Source organism: Lithobates pipiens, unplaced genomic scaffold (genome assembly GCF_037356315.1).
Source record: "Lithobates pipiens isolate NorthernLeopardFrog02 unplaced genomic scaffold, aLitPip1_a1.2 Scaffold_8, whole genome shotgun sequence".
NCBI classification, from domain to species: domain Eukaryota; kingdom Metazoa; phylum Chordata; class Amphibia; order Anura; family Ranidae; genus Lithobates; species Lithobates pipiens.
Genome location: NW_027507903.1, coordinates 296742160 through 296764801, shown reverse-complemented (window position 1 = coordinate 296764801; position 22642 = coordinate 296742160). Strand labels below are relative to the sequence as shown.

Here is a 22642-nt window from a genome sequence, read left to right as displayed (position 1 = left end):
AGTTTGAATCTCAGCAGGTGCCTGGTGAACCAGCCAAGATTCAAACGGTCTATGGCCAGTCTTATAACTTACTTTCTGCTCACTCCTGGATAGCTTATTTGGACCAGAGAGGTAAAGTGACATACCCACTACTTCTCGGCATGTACATGTGACTTAGGCCAGCCAACCACGGGTTGCAGAAAAGAAATTAGCACGATTCCCCCATCAACACAGCAGTGCTGACAGGTGAATCCCTCCAGTCGTGCAATAGTCTTCTCCTGGCAAGGGGCAGGGATGGGCAGGGGAAGACAAGCTATAGGCTTACTAGGAACTCTTCTCTTTGTAGGTGTAGGAAATCAGTGTAGCAGTACTGCAAACAAAAAAGGTAAATATAGGTATCCGGAAGAGCAACTTTAAAAGTAAATCTGTTTTGCCCTGCATGAGCAAAGCACATATTCCATTACAGTTAAACATTTCAGCTTGAGCTATTGTAATCAACAGGCTTTTTTAGCCTTAGCCTTAAAAACATGTAAAAGGGAGCTGAGATCTCTGCTTGCTGAATTAATATGGAAGTACAAAATGTTCTAAACGTAAAAACATTTTTAAATTTTTTTTTTTTATGACCATAATAAAAATACAAAAACAAATATACTTTCCATGCAAGGCTTTTAATGCAATAACTTGCTGGGTGTCTGCAGTATATAAGAAAATGCCTCCCTCCATACTCATTTCTGGTTAGAGCTTTCAATGAAATCCTTAGCATTCTCATCTGTAAATGTCCCTATGTCCATATTATATAAACCAGGTTGTATTTTAGGTTTACTCATATATACAAATAGTTTGTTCAGCCACCATAAATTCACCTAGGAAATGTTGGGAAAAAATAGTTGCAAACCTCATCATTCTTTGTGAAAAAAAAAAAAACAAAGGAGTAAAGCTGAGTAATCAAAATGAGATGTCTCCTGTTTTAACCCTTTTAGGGAATTAGAATAACCTTTTTCCATGAGAAATACATGTGTCACACAGCTGTGCAAGCCAATTAAAGAGATTGTTGTGTCTGGAGATTTGGGTGTGCTCAATGGCCAAATGCAGCCGTGTAACTTCCAGCCCTTGCTAAGTTATCACAGTTGTCTAATCGTTTGCGAAGTCATTTACACTTTCCTGCCATTGAATTTGGTAAAGAATATTTTCACTGCGCTGAGAACATACCACATGTGGATTCCTGAGCAATTCAAGCAGAAATTATATTTGGTGAAAACACACGCCAAATATATATATATATATATATATTTTTATAATATAATATAATATAATATAATATATGTCAGCTTTTGGAGCAAAGTTCACCTTACACAGGTAAACCTAGTCATAGGTAGGTAGAATTTCAAATTTCTAACAGTATATGTGGTTTTCATTTGGTAAAGTCCACTCATTTTAAAACAAACAAACTTTGAATGTTTTGAGAAATTTTGTATGAATGAGAAATTCACACATTAACACAGACACAGTGCTGACAGTTGAAGCCCTCCCGTAGAGCTATTGTGTTCACCGGGGGGGGGTTGCTAGTGATTATTGCTAGTGGCTATAAAATCTGCTGGCAATTGCATGTAAAATCCGGCAGACTGGTTGTACCAAAGTTGATTGATGAATCAACTTGGGGTCGAACAGTCTATGGTCGATTTAAGACTTTTCATTTCAGCTTAAATCAAGATCTTTAGACATGAAGTTCTGAATGAAGGTAATCCCTGTATATGCGTTAAGTGGTTGAGAATCTTCTCTCAACAAATGGAAGCTGTGTTCCATTCCCAGTCATATGCAGATAAAATATTTTGTTTGGCTGATTGGGTAATTAAAGTGAATCTTCATTGAACTTCTTGAATGAAGATTCTCCATTCCTTTAGTAAAGAGATTCTTGTGTTATGCTATGTTTGACTAAGTGCCAGTTCATGCCAGCGCGACTTAGAAGCCAACATCCCTGGACCCTAACAAAAGTCAATGCAAGTCATGAAGAAGTCATAGCAAAGTAGTGCAGGAACCTTTTTGTAAGTCAGAGTGACTTGAGACGCACCGATTAGAACGGTTCCATTGCCGTTAATGGGGCATGACTTGACATGCGACAGTGTGAACCTGGGCTTACACAGGTTTATAACAGGTTTATTTTGAGAATACATCAGTTCAACACGAAATATTCACATACATTGCTACATTTGACATTTATAATCATCTAAGAAAAAAAAGCTGTTCACAAATGTAAAAAAAATTCTTATTCAGTCCACTGAACCTATACAGTAAACTCATCGTTTCACCCATCCACTCTAAACAGAGCGGATGGACAAACCTTCCACTGTTAACCAGTATATTCTGACAGCTGACCTATATACTTGAACATTGATGGAAGAAGTGGAGAGGTGGGGCAGTAATGCCACAATCTCTACATTGTCCATTGAGCGGATGTCTTACATTCATTGAACAAATAAATCAGGGAAATGCAATTAGTGGACCTTCAGCTGTTGCAAAACTACAAGTCCCATCAGGCCTCTGCCTCTGGGTGTCATTCTAGTGGCTGTCAGAGTCTTGCTATGCCTCATGGGACTTGTAGTTCTGCAACACCTGGAGGTCCACAAATTGCATATCCCTGCAATACAAGATGTTCTGGGAATGGCAGAAGTGACGAGCAAGTGACTTCCTGTAATCAGTATGTAAAATGATAGCTGATTGGCAGAAGACCCATGAGACTGCAGGGATTCTTCTTCTTATTATAATACACAATTTATATAGCGCCAACAGTTTACACAGGGCTTTACAATGTATAGGGGGGACAACACAATTACAGTGCAATACGGTACAGGAGGGCCCTGATCACTGTAATGCTGCAACTACTGTAGTGATTGTCACCTTCCATAGCAAGTCCTCAGGTATAAGATATACAAAACGACAAGCTAATATAGAAGCATGCATGTCTAGGCACCTTAAGACACCCTTAGCACCATTTCTCTCTCCTGGGGAATGACATATTATTGACTAAGAAATACGCGGCAGACAAAGTTTACCCCCCCCCCCCCCCAACAAAAGGTGGACAATTAGGTCTTCTCTGCCACCCAACCTTTAATCAATCCCATGAAAAATCCCAAAGATTATGGACGAAGAGGACTGTTTATAATGGTTATCAAAATTCTAGTTCCTCCTTTTGTAGTTATGTTCACTATTAATGGTTCAATTTGTGCAAGTTCTAAATGCCAAGCAAAAGAAATGGCATTGAAAAAAAATTGGTAAAGTCATTGGGTGATGGAACAATGCCTTCTAGGGAAAAAGTCTCCAGCTCCCATCCATTGAAACTAAGGCCGCGTACACACGGGCGGACTGTTCGCCCAACCTTGTCCGCTGAACAGTGTTTGGGTGGACAGTCCGCTCGTGTGTGGGCTTTCAGCGGACAGTTTCAGCGGACAGTTGGACGGACAAAGTCTTTCGGAAATTCCGAAAAACTGTCCGCTGAAACTGTGTTTGAGCGAACAGTCCGCCCGTGTGTGGGCCTGTCCGCTGTACTTTCGAAATGAGCGGACTGTTCCCGCTCGGAAAGTCCGCCCATTTCGAGCGCGTGTACAGGTAGGCGGGGCCCGCGAAGGAGACGTCGCGGGCTCCACCGCCTGGAATGGGCTTAAAGGGGAACCCCAACGCCGAAAAAAATCGGCGTGGGGGTTCCCCCCAAGTCCACACCAGACCCTTGTCCGAGCACGCTACCCGGCCGGCCAGGAAAGGGGGGCGAGCGAGCGCGCCCCCCCTCCTGAGCCGTACCAGGCCGCGTGCCCTCAACATGGGGGGTGCCTTGGGGAAGGGGGGGCCGCGCGGCCCCCCCACCCCAAAGCACCTTGTCCCCATGTTGATGAGGACAAGGGCCTCTTCCCGACAACCCTGGCCGTTGGTTGTCGGGGTCTGCGGGCGGGGGGCTTATCGGAATCCGGGAGCCCCCTTTAAGAAGGGGGCCCCCGGATACCGGCCCCCCACCCTATGTGAATGAGTATGGGGTACAATGTACCCCTACCCATTCACCTGTGAAATAAAGTACAAAAAAAAACACAACACATGGAAAAAGTATTTTATTGCACAGCTCCGGGGGTCTTCCGTCTTCGGGGGTCTTCTCGCCGGACTCCTCCGCTATGTGTGTGTAGCTCTTTTGCTAGCGGAGGAGTCCGGCTTTCTTCCTCCCCGCCGCCGGCCTCTTCTCCCGACTTCGAAGAGGGGGACAAGACCCCCGAAGTCGGGAGAAGAGGCCGGCGGCGGGGAGGAAGAAAGCCGGACTCCTCCGCTAGCAAAAGAGCTACACACACATAGCGGAGGAGTCCGGCGAGAAGACCCCCGAAGACGGAAGACCCCCGGAGCTGTGCAATAAAATACTTTTTCCATGTGTTGTGTTTTTTTTTGTACTTTATTTCACAGGTGAATGGGTAGGGGTACATTGTACCCCATACTCATTCACATAGGGTGGGGGGCCGGTATCCGGGGGCCCCCTTCTTAAAGGGGGCTCCCGGATTCCGATAAGCCCCCCGCCCGCAGACCCCGACAACCAACGGCCAGGGTTGTCGGGAAGAGGCCCTTGTCCTCATCAACATGGGGACAAGGTGCTTTGGGGTGGGGGGGCCGCGCGGCCCCCCCTTCCCCAAGGCACCCCCCATGTTGAGGGCACGCGGCCTGGTACGGCTCAGGAGGGGGGGCGCGCTCGCTCGCCCCCCTTTCCTGGCCGGCCGGGTAGCGTGCTCGGACAAGGGTCTGGTGTGGACTTGGGGGGAACCCCCACGCCGATTTTTTTCGGCGTTGGGGTTCCCCTTTAAGCCCATTCCAGGCGGCGGAGCCCGCGACGTTTCCTTCGCGGGCCCCGCCTATCTGTACACGCGCTCGAAATGGGCGGACTTGCCTCCGCCTTACGTGGGCGAGTCCGTTCATTTCAAAAGTTGAGCGGACTGTTTGGCAAACAGTTCGTTGAAACAGTCCGCTCGTGTGTGGGCAAGTCCGCTCATGCAAATTTTGAGCGGACTGTTTGCCCAAACTGTTTGACGAACAAGGTTGGGCAAACAGTCCGCGCGTGTGTACGCGGCCTAATGGACTGGGCCTGGCTTTAAATGGCATACATTACACGCAATATTTTGAGGGCAAAAAAATGGTGGTAATTCATAAACAAGTCTATCTAGGATGTTGCTAGGCCATTTCCACCTAGACAAATATGGTGAAGAGTGTAAAACATTCTTTACAGGCAGTGAAAATGATGCAAAAACTACTTTAAAACATCAATCTGAAACATTCATTTCAGTGTCTGCTGGGAAGTAAGAGAGGCACCAACATGTCTATAACAACAATAACAAAAATAATCTTACTTTCTTTCACTTCTTATAATTCAATCCCCAAATTTTCTGTTGTCTAATTGCATAGCAATGTAATCTCAGCCAAAACACACATCATTCCAGAGGTTTACACAGACATCCCAGCCTTTGTTACCCTAGGCTAAAATACAACTTCTTTTGTCTGATATAATAGTTTAAACAGAGTGCTGTATGAAATCCGTGTGCAGACAATTTAATAATTGTAATGTAACAATTTGCACACTGCAAGAATGATAACTGAATGCTAAAAATGGCAGCACACATTCTCTAACATATTTTTATAAAGAAAGGTTCACCCCTAATAAGTACCATATTTCAGATGGGGCAATCAGCAATTTTGCTGACCAAGAGCTGTGAGAAAATCAAATAACTAAACAAGCCTTTTTTCAACCAGAGTGCCCAGGCTCCCTGGTGTGCCTTCAACCCCTTTCACACTGGGGCAGTTTTCAGTCACTTAAGCGCTAGAAATAACCTCTGCTAAGCGCCTGAAAAACAGCCTCCCATTCATTGCAGAGTGCCTTTTAACACTGGGGAGGTGCGTTTGCGGGACATTACAAAAATTCCTGCAAGCAGCTTATTTGGGGCGGGTTGGGAGCGCTGTATTTAGCACTCCCAAAACACTCTGCCCATTGCAATGAATGGGGATCGCTTCCAACATGCTTTGAAAACACTGCATAACAGGAGTTTTCAACCCTTTTTTTGGGGTAAAAACCGCTACGCCAGTGGCCGAAAAGCACAGCTAAAACAGCGCTAAATTGCTGCTAAACCGAGTGGCACTTTAGCGCTAACAGCTGGCGCTGCCAATGTGAAAGGGGTTTTAAAGGTTTCTTCTAGGATGCCTTGGCAAAATTGGCAAAAAATTATATGCAAGCCAGCGGGTGGATCAGGCCTGCCTTTTAGGTACACAAAGCCACGAGTTTTCATTGAGCACCATTACAACAAATCACATCATTCGCTTGCATGGTGTTCTCGTTTTTGTCCCTCTCCTGCCCTTCTCTGTAAGCACTGGGGTTACATTAGCTGAGTGATGGAGACAAACTGAGGGAGAAGAGACACACCGGAATACTAGTCAGTAGCAGTGTGCAAAGGTGCTTTGAAAGAATAAATCACCTCTAATGCCCCGTACACACGATCGGACATTCTGACAACAAAATCCATGGATTTTTTCCGATGTATGTTGGCTCAAACTTGTCTTGCATACACACGGTCACACAAAGTTGGTCGAAAATTTCGAACGTCAAGAACACGGTGACGTACAACAAGTACGACGAGCCGAGAAAAATTAAGTTCAAAAGTCAGAAAATTTGAGAACCAGGTCTCAAATTTTGTGCGATGGAAATTCTGATGAAAAATGTCTGATGGAGCCTACACACGGTCGGAATTTCCGACAACAAGCTCCGACATAGAAAATTTTCTGAAGGAAAATCCGACCGCGCGTACAGGGCATAATGTTCTGTGTCCTACATGTATTGATGTTGCTGCCTTGTGTTAAGTTATTTTAGTATTTTAGAATGGGGTGCCTCAAGATTGTGCAGCATTTTTTAAGGGTTCCTTGACTGAAAAAGGGTTGAGAAACACTGACCTAGCCAATGAACCTGAAGTGTGAATTCATTTTCCATACTGAATGTAGCTTTGCTTATCTCCACATTCCATAACCTGCTATAGCTCTACTGAAGATGAACTATGATGACTGTGGATCAGTTCTTAATTTTGGGTTTATACTTTTTTAAACTGTTTTATATCTGGATTTTTTACTGTACAGTAAACATATAAAATTATATTTATGCAAACATATAAATAATAAATATAAACTCCCAGTTAGGCAGCAGCAGGTGCTTGTGGGTGTCTGAATACACAATAGCCAACAATGAAGATTCCTTCATCGAGTCTATTTAAATAATAAAAAAAAAAAAATGTGCACTGCTGTTTCTGGGCCCTACTATAGGTACAAATAACACATATGTTGTATCCTAATGCTCTTCATGAGTAGAAGATTTTATTTTAGATTGTTTTTTGGTGGTGGGTCCTGGTAATACCATATACATACTATTTGTGTCTAAACACTAATAGAAACAGCCACTTTAGCTGTCATCAGAAACCTGAAACTCCTGGGAGTGTCAATTATTGGTCCCCCTACTGCTCTCTGAGGCTCCTCCCTCTCTGGTCCCTTTAAAGTGGTTGTAAAGGCACGTTAGGCAAGTTCCATGCATGAAGGTAAAAAAAACCTTGTGTGTGCACAGCAGCCCCCTCTAATACTTACCTGAGCCCCTCTCAATCCAGCGATGTCCAGGAGAGCCTTGCCTTTCCAGGGATTCGCACTCTTTATTGACCATTGCCTCCCAGCTGCGGTCAATCACAGGCAGCGAGCCAATATGGAGACAGAGGGGGCGAGCCGAGCCACGGCTCTGTGCGTGAACGGACACAGAGCAGCGGCTCAGCTTGGGTACCCCCATAGCAAGCTGCTTGCTGTGGGGGCACCCGACAGGAAAGCGGAGCCAGATGAAGCACTGGCGTGGGACCCGAGAAGAGGAGGATCCAGGCAACTCTGTGCAAAACCACTGCACGGAGTAGGTTAGTATAATGTTTGTTATTTTAATAAAAAACAAAATGAATGCTTTACAATCACTTCAAGGCTCCATGAGCACCGACTCTTCTGAACACCTTTTCTCCTGGCAGGAGAAAAACAGCATTAAAAAAAAAAAAAACGCACCTAAAGCTGTTTTTTGTTTTTTTTGTCAAAAGCGTTTAGTGCATCAGGAGTTTGGGCGTTCATTCATTTAATTTGGCCAATGAAATGAATGGACGCACAAATGCTAAAAGCGACTAGCATTAACGCGCATCTAGATGCGTTTATACGGCTGGCTCTGGGTAATTTTTTTTTGCCTCTTAATGCTCCTGCCTTTAAACACCCATCAATGCCTACATGTGCTAGGACACCTAGGCCATCATGGAGTCCAAACGCTAGGCTAGTCAAACACCCTTAAAAGTGGTGGTTTTGATGCCCAATGTGCAAGAGGCCTTTCTTGGCGTCATACGATGAAGATAAAAGAATCACTTTCTAGTAAAAAGGTGACAAGTTATTCTGTCTACTCCCAGGAAGGCTGTAAATGCAGTGACTCATGCATATCATCACTCTGTGCATGTGTCTGCGAGTGTCTATAGACACACCTGTCACTACTCCTTTACCCTTTAACTATTTATTTATGCTACAGGAGACTATGCAACTATGCTTGTGGCGTTTTGTGACGAAGCATAGATTCTCCACATTCTTTGTACCAAACTGTTGATTTTGTAACAAACTAGATTTTAAGGCGCTGCTGTTCGCACAGAATATTACCAGGTAATAATAAAAAATAAAAAAACAAGGGGCGTTCATTTTTTAATGATGATCGTATTTTCCACAGTACATACAAACAACTTGTTAATTGAAATATATAATGTACAGCGTTAAAAAAAAAAAAAAAAATTGTAGACTGATGTGTTTGGAGGAAGACAAAGGGCAGTTGGATATTCAGGTGTGATCCTGACAATCTCAAGCATGCCAGTCAGCATTTTTATTAAAGTGGTTGTAAACCCTTAAAAACCACTTTGACCTACAGGTAAGCCTAGATTAAGGCTTACCTGTAGGTCCAAGCAATATCTCCTAAATCTACATGCGCCGTAGACAGCGGCGCGCAGGCGCACTGAGCGCGGCAGTTCCAAGAATGGAGCTGCCGCATTTGTCGACTCCCGTGCGCATGCGCGGGAGTGACGTCATCGCGGCTTTGCCGAATGACAGTGGCGGAGCTGCGAGACGCCACCAGCAAGATGGATGCGGCGGACTACAGGGGACAGCGGCGACTTCGCTGGCTCCTGTGTCAGGTAAGTGACACATAATGGGCTACTATGCGATCCATAGTAGTCCATTATGCTTTACCTTTGCAGAGAAAAAAAAAGGGGAAGTAAACTCATCAGGGTTTACTTCCTCTTTAACACTAGCCATTGCATTGGGCAATTGGAGTTAAAGCGTTGCTCGTTTTAGTAACGCTTTATCGCTGTTTAAGCGTCACTTAGCGGGGGCCAAAGAAGGGCTAAAGCCCCATACACACTATCAGTTTTTCTGCTGAGTTTTTCCTTCAGGTTTACCAAAACCATGTAGTATAAGGGCCTGCCTGATTGCATACACATTGAAACTCCTAAGGTTTAACCTCATATTATATGGTTTTGGTAAATCTGAAGGAAAAACTCAGCAGAAAAACTTATAGTGTGTATGGGGCTTTTGGAACAAAATTGGTGTATATCACACTGACATATATCTAGTAGAAGCCAGCACAACACTTAGCCCTTGTACACACGGTCGGAGATTCCAATGGAATGTGTCTGATCGGACCGTTTTGTCGGATATTCCGACTGTGTGTGGTCTCCATCGGACTGTTTCCGTCGGAGTACCTGACGGACCAAGTTTTCCAACTTGTTGGTAAAATTTTCCGACAAAATGCTCCGATCATGTGTAGAGAATTTCCGATCGGACAAAGTGCCACGCATGCTCACATCAAATTCCTACACCAAAGCTATTGGCTACTAGCGTGAACGTAGTCCCGATGTAACGAAATAACGTCATCACGTCGGATTTTCCGACAACTTTGTCCGACCGTGTGTATGCAACAGTTTCAGGCAAAATCCGACGGACAAAATCCGACAGATTTGGTTGTCGGAATCTCCGACCGTGTGTACAAGGGCTAAGACAAGTGTGAATCAAGGAATAAGTAAAAAATGAAATTATGTGCAGCGCTCAAAACTTTGAAATACACATGTATACAAATTAATGTACACTGTGCAATGACGACAAAAACTAATAATAATGAAAATGAGATGTGAAATCACACCCAAACTAAAGTCCACGTACCATAATATAAAAATTGTTTTAAATCATAAACATAGCAGTCTTTAAATAAACGGTGAAAACAAATTTTCATTTAATAAATTTTACGTTTGTACGGATTCACACTATGTGGAGCGTTTTCTTTTTTGGTCATGCTGTTTTGAACACTTGAGAGGATTTGGTCTGACAAGTTGGCTGCTTCTGAAGATCGCTTCTTGGTGACTTCTCTTGACCAATTGTATTGCCTTACAACTTGATCTGGAACCCAGACGTGGAGGCCCCATATTTTGGTGGTTGCATATGCCCAATTGAGTCCTCTCACTCTGGTAAGCCTCCTCACTAACCAGTGGTGGTTCTATTGTCTGTGTCCTCACCTCAACATTGATGTCACGTGGAATCCCACTTCTAGTTCCAAAATTAGTTTTCACTGTTTATTTAAAGACTTCTGTGTGTTTTGCCATAAAACACACAGAACGGGGCTTGACCCGCCCGGCTCCCTTCTCACTGGCTGTGATTAACAGTAGAGGGAGCCAATTGCTGTGTCTCCAATGAGGAGGCAGAGACCCAGAAGAGCAGACACTCTTGTGCTAGACCAGGATCGGGCTCAGGTGAGTATTTTTGGGGGCTAGAAAACCTTCAGGCTTTACAACCACGTTAAAACGTATCTAACCCCAGAAATAAAAAAGATATTGCAGCTTACCAGTCCTTATATGTGGTTGCTGCATTAGGTTTCATTTTCCAGGATAAGAACATTTTTCAGCAAGTACAGAAATACCTGTTGATCTTGCCATAATTGCAGTGTCCATGTAATTTCTCTATAAAGATGCCCAGAGATGTTAGAGAGCAGTTGACTGTATAAGTAAAGTCTCAACACCGTCAGAATGAGTTCTAGTCAGAGTGCTCTACATATGTTTGGATCAGGGGAAAGAGTGGGGGCATGAGGTTGGGAGGAAAGAAGGAAGGAAAAAAAAAAAAAAATAGCATTCTGGATACATTTTCCAAGCTGGCCGATCATGTGTTCCCCCGGAGAGCAGTTAGTCACAAACTCTAGGATCGCCCAAAAACACAAGGTCATTACCCAATCTAAATGAAAATGGACAGATAATGGATTATCATCTCATATTTACAGGGATCCTAAGGATAAACATGTAGGCTTGTGTAACAAGGCACATGTTAGGATGCAGTATCCCATAGCAAGCAATAAATGCAACCCTGGACTGATCTTATATCATTAAAAAGAAAACTGACTGGCGAACTTTGCTCACCCTGGTTTTTTTTTTTTTTTTTTTTCTTTTACACTACTTTGCTCATTAAGTTTATTTGTTGCCTAATTTTTTCAATTATAATGATGTTTCAGATCATCTTCATCCAACATACACATCCACTGTGTAGACTGCCCATAGGATTTGATATTTGGTTCCTATTATCTTCGTTTGTCATCAAAAAAACATAAAAGAGAATTAGCAAAACTGTTCCAACAGATGAGACTGAGGTTATGATACCTCTTGGTGATAAGTTGGAACAAGTTCTACAATACGTCAGTGGTCATCAACCTTGTCCTCAGGACCCACTAACAGGCCATGTTTGCAAGATAACTGAAATACATCACAGGTGATATCATTTTCTGCTCAGTGACTGCAGTATTCTAGTCTGTATCCCCCCGAGGTAATACATAAAACCTGGCCTGAGGGCCCGGAGGACCGGGTTGATGACCACTGCTATGCGTGGTCAGTTTGTTACATGAATTGGTACCATGCAGCAACTTAGGTACATCCTTATGGGTTATGATACTCCACCCTTAACCGATTAGTGCTTTTTTACCCCCTAAAGCCCCATACATATAGGCTGAATGTTGGGTGGCATCAGGCCAGTTCAATAGAAATTGGCCCACATTTGGCCCATGTGTACTGCAGCCGGTCAGACAAAAGCCAGCCAGAGGGGCATGACCAAAAAAAGTTGTCCCCCTGTCAGAACACAATAGAACAGTGGGGGAGATCTCTGTACTAATATCAGATTCTTAGTACAGCGGCTATAACCTGAGTAGTCAGTTTTGGCTTTAGTCTGCAATATTTGTAATACAGAAAAGTCAGCACCAGTAGCAGGTCGAAAAGTCACAGGCTAGGTATCCGGTGCCCAACTTGCGGCTCGAGGGCCACACGTGCCCCTTTGGTATTTGAGGTGCATTCCTTGGGCCCCATTAGACAACAGAGGTAGCATTGATTTGTAAAGGGCCCCTTAAACTGGTTGTAAACCTCAGATATTAAATGCAAAGCATATTCCTCTATAGTGTGTACTTGTCTCAATTGGAGCACTAAGTGTCATTTCTCTCTGCTACTTCTTTCCTCAGTAGGAGTCTCTTTTGATTGGTTTCCCTGACACTAATAGAAAAAGGGTGACAGAGGAGAGAGCTCCAGCACACAGCCTGTGATTGACAGGCCCGTGTGTGTGTGTGTGTGTGTCCCTTTCCCTCCAAACAGCTCTCCTCACTGAGCTCTGCACAGTGTAACTTCACCTCCCTGCCCCTTTTTTTTTTTCTAAACTCTCAGACAAGCTTTATAAATTCTGCACTTTGAATAGCTGAATACAGAAGAGAAGACTACAGATAAACAGGTAGAACTTATGTAGGAGGATGTTTCATCTCTGTGTCTCACCTGAGGCCAGCCACTTCACTGAGTATATGGAAGGGTGCTAAAGTACGGTTATTTCATGCAACATGTCCCTAGTCTCTGATGGTCTCCTATACCAGTGGTCATCAACCCTGTCCTCAGGGCCCACTAACAGGCCAGGTTTGCAAGATAACTGAAATATATAACAGGTGATATCATTTGCTGCTCAGTGATTTCAGTATTCTAGTCTGCATCTACCCAAGGTAATACATAAAAGCTGGCCTGTTAGTGGGCCCTGAGGACAGGGTTGATGACTACTATCCTATAGCATGACTTCAGTCTCTAACCACGCCAGTAGAACAAGCTCTGACCATTTCTTCTAGTAAGGCCAGATTCACATATGTGCGATGACAAGCGTCTGTAACCGGCTCTCAAAGGAGCCGGTTCACACTTGTCCGGGGCAGCCGCAATGCCAATTCCAAAAAGGGTCCTGTGCATCTTTGGGTCCAGTTTGGGTGCAAATTCAGGCAAAAATTCTGGCCTGAGTCACACAGGAACGCACTGGAACCTAGGATGGAAACCGCGACCGCACATACGTGAACCTGGTTTAAGTCTTCAGTTTTTAACAGTTATCTGTAGCATTACATGTAATGCATTTTATATGTGGCCCCTTGCAGACGTTAGGGGCCACATTTGAGACCCACCCCTAACCTGGCAAGTAGACAGCCACTTTAAACCATATCTAGCCATGTAAGCACTGTAATGCAACTACAGACTGTCACTAACCCTAATACAGCAGGAAAAAAAACCACACACACACACACACACACACATGATGGGACCAAATTGTAGCAGTCCTAAATATGATTGTACCCCTATTTCTCACTCCTGTGCCCCCCCCCCCCCCCCCCATAATACATAACCCAAGCACACTGCTCTTGTCTGGGCAGGACCTCCCCCAAAACAAACACAAGGGCAGAGCAAAATGCTTAGCGTGAAGGGAAAGGATTGTCTGAACATGGCACAGAAGCAAAATCAACACAGTTAGGAACAAAAGCCGCCCCACCCAGGGAGGAGGGTGTGAAGTGAATGTCAGAAACTCAGGCTTTTCAGCCCCCCACCAAGGTACTCCAAACTAAAAAGAAAAAAAAAAAAAAAAACTAGAGTGACCTGTGAACATAACATCAGACCTCCACCCATGATTCTATAGTTATCAATGACGCCCATCCAGCTGCCTAGAGTCACATACTGCCTCACACGTCAGTCTCGGAGCTTCAGGCCCTTTTAATACCAAGACCTGTTCCCAAAAAGGCAGCGAGCTGCTAGAATGTCACCAGAGCCTTCGCTAACTCTGGGTTCTCCAGCCATCACCCTACTACAAGTCTCAGCAGGCCCTGACAACAGGCCTCCAAAAGTTGCAGTGGGACCCAAATCAAAACATTCACATTGGGAATGATTTACTAAAGGCAAACAGGCTGTTCATTTTGCAAGGGAAGTTGCACTTTGCAAGAGAATTTTCCCCAGATCTCAGTAAAGGCGGTGAAGTTTAACATTTTTTAGAAAATGCAAAAAAAAAATATATATATAGGCTTTTTTCTTGCATATGATTGAACGATGGAAGTCACGTCACTCACGATTTCACGATTAAAGCTGGCCATAGATGGAGAGATTTTCTTTCCTGCAATGGGTTGCAAGAAAGAAAATTGCTTGATTCTCCCATCAAGTCAGTGTTGGTAGAAGAATCCCTACTGCGGAACTATGGTGTTCTCCCGGCGGGGTGATGTAGCATTACAAATCGCAAAAGCCTAAATCAACCACCTGGTCTTCATCTACTGTGGACTGTTAATGGGGGAAATCCCTCCCACTAAGCGATTGTGTTCTCCTAGCGGGGGGGGGGGGGGGGTGCTTGCAATAATTGCATGCAAAATCTGGCATGCTGGTTGTACCCAAGTCGAGCGATCAGCCTGCCCATACGTGGGTCGAATCTCAGCTGGTCCCTGCTGAGTCAGGCCGAGATTCGAACTATCTATGACTGGTTTAATCTCTGGGGAAAATTCCCTTGCAATGTGAATAGCCCATTTACCTTTAGTAAGGCTACATTCACATTAGCGCGTCTCCTAAGTCATGCGATTTCCAGGGCGACTTTCGACCTTTCGTTGCAATTTTTTATCAAACTTGACATTCTACAGGTCAAAGTTGCATCAAGTCGCACCAAAGTATTGCAGGCACCTTTTCTAAGTCGCTGCAACTTTAAGACGCACTGATTTGAATGGGTGACATTGAAAAGAATGGGATGCGATTTGTCATGTGACGTTGCTGTCCAAACTCGCATAACACAAGTGTGAATGAAGCCTCAGGCTGGGTTCACACATATGTAAATTGGATGCGTTTAACACTGCATCAAATTCACATAACATAGGAGTGAGACCCGCTTTCAATGGAGCTGATTCACACATGTCTGGGGTGACTGCGATGCAAATTTGAAATGGGTCCTGTGCGTTTTTGTTTTCGGTTCAGGTGCGAATTCGGGGGAAAAGTCGCACGTGAATCGCACCAGAACCGGTGAACACAAACGCACAGGACACTGGACTGCAAACCGAGTCTAAATCAATCACATTGTCTTTACCTACTGTTCATTTAGTTACATCCGAGAAAACAAACTTTTTTTATCATCATTTCGAGACCTGAGACTAGCCACGTGTAGAGCTACAAGTCCCAGCATGCCGATCTTTCAGCTGGGTCGCCATCTTGGGCCCTATAGTGTATTGCCGATGCACAAGTCTGCATTACTGGCAGCATCAGCTGTTCCATATCAAAAAGTAAGTTGCCTACAGTTTTTCTTTCCTGTAAAACAGACAGACCCCCCCTCCTTGTGTGTCATGGAAATAGGAATCTCTGCTTCAAGGAATTCCTGTCATGAAACAGGATACACACATTCTATTTTTCTTGCAGCATTCCTATTAGTGGAACTTTTACAACATTTAACCCGGTGCTTGCTGAAGTGTCCCAGGATGCAGAGCACCGATCGATCAGACGTGATTAATGACAGAAGACTTTACAGCCAGAGGGCCATCTCTATCTGTAACAACTGGTTCACAATGATGCGCTTTTACATGTCAAATCGCATGCCAAAAATCGGCGGCAATTGAAGCAACTCCACATTCACATTAGGCCGCACCAGTTCCCAAAAGTCGTTTCTGTGCTACTTTTGGTGATTTCAGGGTGTGATTTCCATTGAAATTGCTGTAAAAACCTGCACAGATGTCTCTGAAATCGCCTCCCGAAGTCGGGACTGACATGTGGGATGAAACAGTTTAATTCCCGCAGTCAGTGTGAACCAGGGTTTAAAGTTGTCTGTCCCCAGGAAACCTTCAAGGTCATTCTCAGGTGTGGCTTAAGCAGGCCATATGCGGCTTAAATTTCAGGTCACGGCAAAGTCACCTGGTTTGAATTAAAAATCAAAAGCAGCCACACTATAGAGTTCATTTACTAAAACTGGAGCGTACAAAATCTGGTGCAGCTGTGCCTAGAAACCAATCAGCTTCCAGGTTTTATTGACTACGCTGACAATCTGACCATACATTATACAATTTTTTTGTTCAATTTCCTTTAAATTTACCTTCAACTATGTAGTGCACGGGCCTGTCTAATTGCATACTAATTGAAAGTTTTTTGGTTTGACCTCATCTTACATGGTTTTGGTAAATCGAAAGGAAAATTGTATAATGTATGGCCAGCCTTAACCGCGCTGCCAGCGACCCGCTTCCAATGTGACTGGACACAGCAGGAGCCAATTAGCGGGTCCGGCAGACCCAATGTCCGCAGGGACCCGCCGATCAGCAGAACAGCGGTCTGCATGTGTAAACAAGGCAGATCACCGTTCTTTGAGAAGGGGAGACAGAGACCTTGTGTTTCTGCTGATGGCCTGTACACAAGATCCGAAAATTGAACGATAGATCATCCGTTTTCTATTTTTCATGCTAGTCGTATAGCGAACATGAAGAGCTTACTAGAGTAACGAAAAATCTCGTACGACAGAAGAAAAAAAAATCTGAAGTGACGTAATGTGTTGTAGTGTATTTATGGATGACAACTGTATTGCTTAAAGCGGAGGTCCACCCTAAAATGGACCTCCGCTCATCGGAATCCCCCCCCCTCCGGCGCCACGATTGGCACCATTCAGGGGGGAGGGGAGGTGCAGTTACCTGGATAATCCAGGTAACTGCACCCACTTCCGGGATAGCTGTCTGCGGAAAGGGGCGTAGATTACGCCCCTTTCCGCAAGTGCCCGCCCCTTTGCGCAAGTGCCCCGCTGCCTGCTGGGAAACACACAGATCCCAGAGGCTGCGGGGACCGTCCTGATTGCGCCGCGCGCCTCGCGCATGCGCAGTAGGGAACCGGGAAATGAAGCCGAAAGGCTCCATTTCCTGATTCCCATACCCAAGATGGCGGCGGCAGCACCCGAGTGTCGATCTAGAGATCGGCTTCGGGTGCCGACATCGCGGGCGCGCTGGATAGGTAAGTGTCACTATTTTAAAAGTCAGCAGCTGCAGTATTTGTAGCTGCTGACTTAAAAAAAAAAAAAAAAAAAAAAAAAAACGCGGAGTCCCGGCGGACTCCCGCTTTAAACAAAGCTGGTATCATACGAAAAACATTTCTGTGCTTGTCCAATCAGATAAACTGTCGTGATCGGCTCTCGAAGGCTCTGTACCAGCGATCCGATTATCATACGATCAATTTGAAAGTGATTTTTGGATTGTGTGGACAGGCCATAAGCAGGAACACCAATTTCTGTCTTTCCACAGTAAATTAACACCCCCCACAGCTAGAAATCACGCCCAAGGAGCACCGTTAACCCTTTGATCGCCCCTGTTAACCCCTTCCCTGCCAGTGTCATTAGTACAGGGACAGTGTTTTTTTTTTTGTTTTTTTTTAAAGCACTGATCACTGTATTAGCGTCACTAGTCCCCAAGAAGTGTCCCTTATGCTGCGTATATACACACACACACACACACACAAAAAATCGGAAATTCGGCCAGCAAAAGACCGATGAGAGCTTTTGGTGGGAAAACGCAACCGCGTGTATGCTCCATCGGACTTTTGCTGGCCGAATTCCCGCCAGCAAAAGATTGAGAGCAGCTTCTCAATTTTTTGGTCGGAAAAAGTTCCTATCGTAAATTCCGATCGTCTGCAGCAATTCCGACGCATGCTCGGAAGCACTGCACTTAATTTTCTCGGCTCGTCGTAGTGTTTACGTCAATGCATTCTTGCCGGTCGAAAGTTCAGAGAACTTTTTGTGTGACTGTGTGTATGAAAGACAAACTTGAGCGGAATTCCGTCGGAAAAACACCATTCAAAATTTTTCTGACGGAAAATCCGCTCGTGTGTATGGGGGCATAAGTCAGATCTATCCGCCGCAATGTCCTGCTAAAAATCGCTGGTAAAAAAATAAATAAAAAAAAATCCATAAATCGATTCCATAGTTTATAGGCGCTATAACTTTTGTGAAAACCAATATACACTTATTGGAATTTTTTTAAACCAAAAAAATACATATTGGCCTAAACGGGGCAATAAATTATTATTTTTTATTGGGTATGTTTTATCAAAATGGTAACAATTTTTTTGTTTATAGCGCACCTTCGCAGACATGATCAAATACCACCAAAAGAAAGCTCTGTGGGGAAAAAAGGTTTGGGGACAATTGTCAGTTAAAATAATGCTGTGCTGGATCGTAAATATATGAAAAATATGAGGGGGAAGGGGGGGGGGGGGGTAAACATTCAGGAGCTGAAGTGGTTAATTTTAGAAGCTGATTGGCTACCATGCACAGCTGCACCAGATTTTGCACTCTCCAGTTTTAGTAAATCAACCCCAAGTCAGCGCAGCCAATCAGATGCAGTCACCGTTGGTGTATTCTGACAGCTAGCGACGGGGCGATTCGCCCACCCACGCCATGGATGGAGGAATCGATCGACTTTGAGCTTTGTAAGCAGGGAAGAGAGTCGCACAGCAACAGAAATGGAATGATGCCAAGAGTAGGATAAGAGGCACTCACCCGGGAGATGGAGAGCGGCATGTTAAAGTCCTTTCCCCCCTGCAGTCTGAAGCCCCATGGGGCCGGACCATCCAGAGTCACTTTGTATTCCTCCATGTCACCAATCTGCATACAAGAAAGAAAAGACAGTGAGACACTTCCATGGGGTGACCTGAGCAGTAAACATGTGCAGCAATGCTAAAGTTTAGGATAAAGCCCCCCTCCCCCCTCTCTCCCATAGAAAGGTACAAGGTGACCCACTAGCAGCGCCTAGGACAGCTCCATACACCTCACACTGTCCTCCTGAGTCTCACCCAAGGCTGCAGGCGGAAGAAGGACAAGCTCTGAGTCCTGCCAGCTCTCTCCGGCTCCCAGTCTATATAAGGAGTGTAAGATGACACCCGGGCCGGGGCCGGGGGATCCAGGGAAATGAATCATGCTTTGCTTTGGGAGGGACCAGGGCTGGAGCGCAGACATTCCCAGCTCCTAACAAGGGGGAGTTTATAGAGAAGCACATTCCTCACACGAGCCGGCTTCTTCACACGGACACTGCCTGCCATGGCACTGGGCGAGGGACGCCGGCCTTCCAACAAATGCCAGTCACTTCAATAAAAGTTCACTTTCCCTCATGATTTTACACAGCCTGCCTCGAATGGGGAATAAGCCGCACATGTACCATGCACCGAGGATGCCAATGAGATGACCGATACTAACTAGAAGTCAATATTTGTATCAGCCTGAGGAAACCGAGCAAGATACATTCTTTTTTTATTGGTGCATTTATCAGATAATTTCATTACATACACAGCAGCTTAGTGGTTAGCCCTTCTGCCTTGTAGCGCTGTGCCATCAAACGCAGCCACTGTGCCGTCAATCGCAACCACTGTGCATTAATCGCAGTCACTGTTCCATCAAACGCAGCCACTGTGCCATCAATCGCAGCCACTGTGCCATCAAACGCAGCCACTGTTCCATCAAATGCAGCCACTGTGCCGTCAATCGCAGCCACTGTTCCATCAAATGCAGCCACTGTGCCATCAAACGCAGCCACTGTTCCATCAAATGCAGCCACTGTGCCGTCAATCGCAGCCACTGTTCCATCAAATGCAGCCACTGTGCCATCAAACGCAGCCACTGTTCCATCAAATGCAGCCACTGTGCCGTCAATCGCAGCCACTGTTCCATCAAATGCAGCCACTGTGCCATCAAACGCAGCCACTGTTCCATCAAATGCAGCCACTGTTCCATCAAATGCAGCCACTGTGCCATCAATCGCAGCCACTGTTCCATCAAACGCAGCCACTGCCCATCAATCGCAGCCACTGTTCCATCAAACGCAGGCACTGTGCCATCAATCGCAGCCACTGCTGCCATCAATCGCAGCCACTGTTCCATCAAACGCCGCCACTGTGCCCATCAATCGCAGCCACTGTTCCATCAAACGCAGTCACTGTGCCATCAAACGCAGTCACTGTGCCATCAAACGCAGTCACTGTTCCAATCTTTTGCAGTCACTGTGCCCATCAATTACAGCCACTGTTCCATAAATCGCAGCCACTGTACCCATCAATCGCAGCCACTGTGCCATCAATCGCAGTCACTGTGCCATCAATCGCAGCCACTGTGCCCATCAATTGCTTCCATTGTACCCATCAAACGCAGCCACTGTGCCCATTAAAGGATGAGCTCAGGCGTGTTCGCACAGCCCACGCGCAGAGCCCCCTAGGAAGTCGGCACAGCGCTGCGCTAATCACAGGCAGTGAGACATTGTCCTGATGCGCGGTTCCAGAGATCGGGAAATGTCTCACTGCCTGTGATTAGTGCAGCGCACTGCCGACTTCCTGGCGGGTTCTGCATGTGGGCTTTGTGGACACGCTGTAGCTCATCCTTAGTGCCCATCAACTGCCACCACCGTGCCCATCAATTTCCACCACTGTGCTATCAAACGCAGCCACTGTGCCCATCAATTGCCACCACCGTGCCCATCAATTGCCGTCACTGTGCCATCAAAGCAGCCACCGTGCCCATCAATTGCCGCCACTGTGCCCCATAAAATGCAGCTACTGCGCCCATCAATTGCCGCCACTGTGCCCATCAAACGCAGCCACTGTGCCCATCAATTGCCACCACTGTCCCCCATCAAATGCAGCCACTGTCCCCCATCAAACGCAGCCACTGTGCCCCAAAAAAATGCAGCCACTGTGCCCATCAATTTCTCCTACTGTGCCCCATCAAACGCAACCACTGTGCCATCTCAAATGCTGCCAATGGGCCTCACGCTGTCTACACTTACCTATCTCGGTGGAACAGCTCCTCGATGTCTTCTCCCGTCCTCTCTTCCCATCCTCTGCTATGATTGGATGCCTGGAGTCCAATCACAGCGCCTGTCGTTTCAGCCAATCAGGTGATGGGTAACAGATCCGAGCACCTGATTGGCGGGGAGGTGGTTTAGTGTTAGGAAAGTGAATATTCATTTGCTTTTCTAACACAGTTGAGTGACCTGCAAGCGCCCAGCATGGCACTCGCAAGTCACCTTTTTTGATGCCTATTAGAGCCTATGGCATTGCATCAGTGCTCAGTGTTTTACTGTCAGTTTTGAAGATGTTCATGTTCATTTTTAATGCAAAAAAAAAAAAAAAACAATACATAACCCAATTTTTTTGTGAAATATAAAAGATCATGTCAGGCCGAGTAAGTAGATACCAAACATGTCATGCTTTAAAATTGCGCAAGCCCGCACAACAGCGACAAACGACTATCCTCAGGTGACGCTTTAAAAGCCTTTACAGGTTACAGCTATAGATTTACATAGGAGGTCTGGGTCTAGAATGACTGCCCGTGATCTGACGTTTGTAGTGACACCTCACATGTCTGGGATGATCGCTGTTTGCGTTGCGCACGTGCAGGACTGACACGCACGTTCACATTTGCATAAGAGTAGGGTAGGATGGGGGCACTTCTTTTTTTTTTTAGCTTTGTTTTTTTTTTTATCACTTTTATTGCTGTCACAAGGAATGTAAACATCTCTTGTTTTAGCAATAGGCAGTAACAGCTCCTCAGCTCTTTAAAAGATCCAAATATCTGAGTTTTTGAATGTTTTAGATTTTTCTAAATGGCGCCAATGATTTCCTAGTAAACTGGAAGTGATGTCATATCATTGCTTCCGGTTTACTGTTACGAACAGCCGATCAAAGCCGATCCTGGTTTTGCTTGGCTGTCCAGCCAGCCGTTGGTCATGCCAGCTGGTCGCTCGTTTCTCCAGATGGGACGAGACAGCCCAGAGAGAGCCGCGGAGGACAGCAGAAGGGCAGGAGGGTCCCCTCTCGCTGCTTGTAATAGCAAAAGTGCGGCTAGTAAGCTGCTCCCATTCCTATTACAAGACCGCCAACCGCCGCCTCAAAAAACAATGCCGGGTTGATGCCTGCTGCTGCATCATCCTAGTATAGGCGCCGCCCCCCTCAAAAATGCCGCCCATATTTTCCACCATGTTTGCCTTGCTGTAGATACACCCCTGGTTCTCCCTGCACTTTCATGGGTTTCCTCCCACACTCCAAAGACAAGCTAATAGGTTAGAGTGATATTAAAGGCAGCTTTTTTTTTTTTTTTTCTATTAAAAACCTCTTTCAGACCAGGCCTTTTCTGACACTTTTTGTTTGCATGTAACAATCAGTATTTTTTGCTAGAAAATGTCTTCGTACCCCCAAATATTATATAATATTTTTAAAAGCAGAGGCCCCAGAGCATACCTCCCAACTTTTTGAGATGGGAGTGAGGGACACCTATCAGC

The 22642-nt window shown here is 45.4% G+C and overlaps 1 protein-coding gene across 3 annotated transcripts in view; it reads right to left on the bottom strand.

Annotated features, from left to right (window-relative positions):
* PDLIM7 (PDZ and LIM domain 7) overlaps nt 1-19319 on the bottom strand; it is a 162312-nt gene extending 142993 nt beyond the window's left edge. The window contains exons 1-2 of one of the 3 annotated variants that reach the window (XM_077472527.1): nt 19170-19319; nt 18877-18981 (exon numbers count right to left, since the gene is read on the bottom strand). In XM_077472527.1, coding sequence (XP_077328653.1) covers nt 18877-18972 — 96 coding nt within the window. In that variant the 5' untranslated portion in view covers nt 18973-18981; nt 19170-19319. Of the gene's footprint in view, nt 1-18876; nt 18982-19116 lie in introns of all 3 variants that reach the window. The other 2 variants (XM_077472526.1, XM_077472528.1) reach the window with 2 other exon arrangements.
* Nucleotides 19320-22642: the final 3323 nt, after the last annotated feature.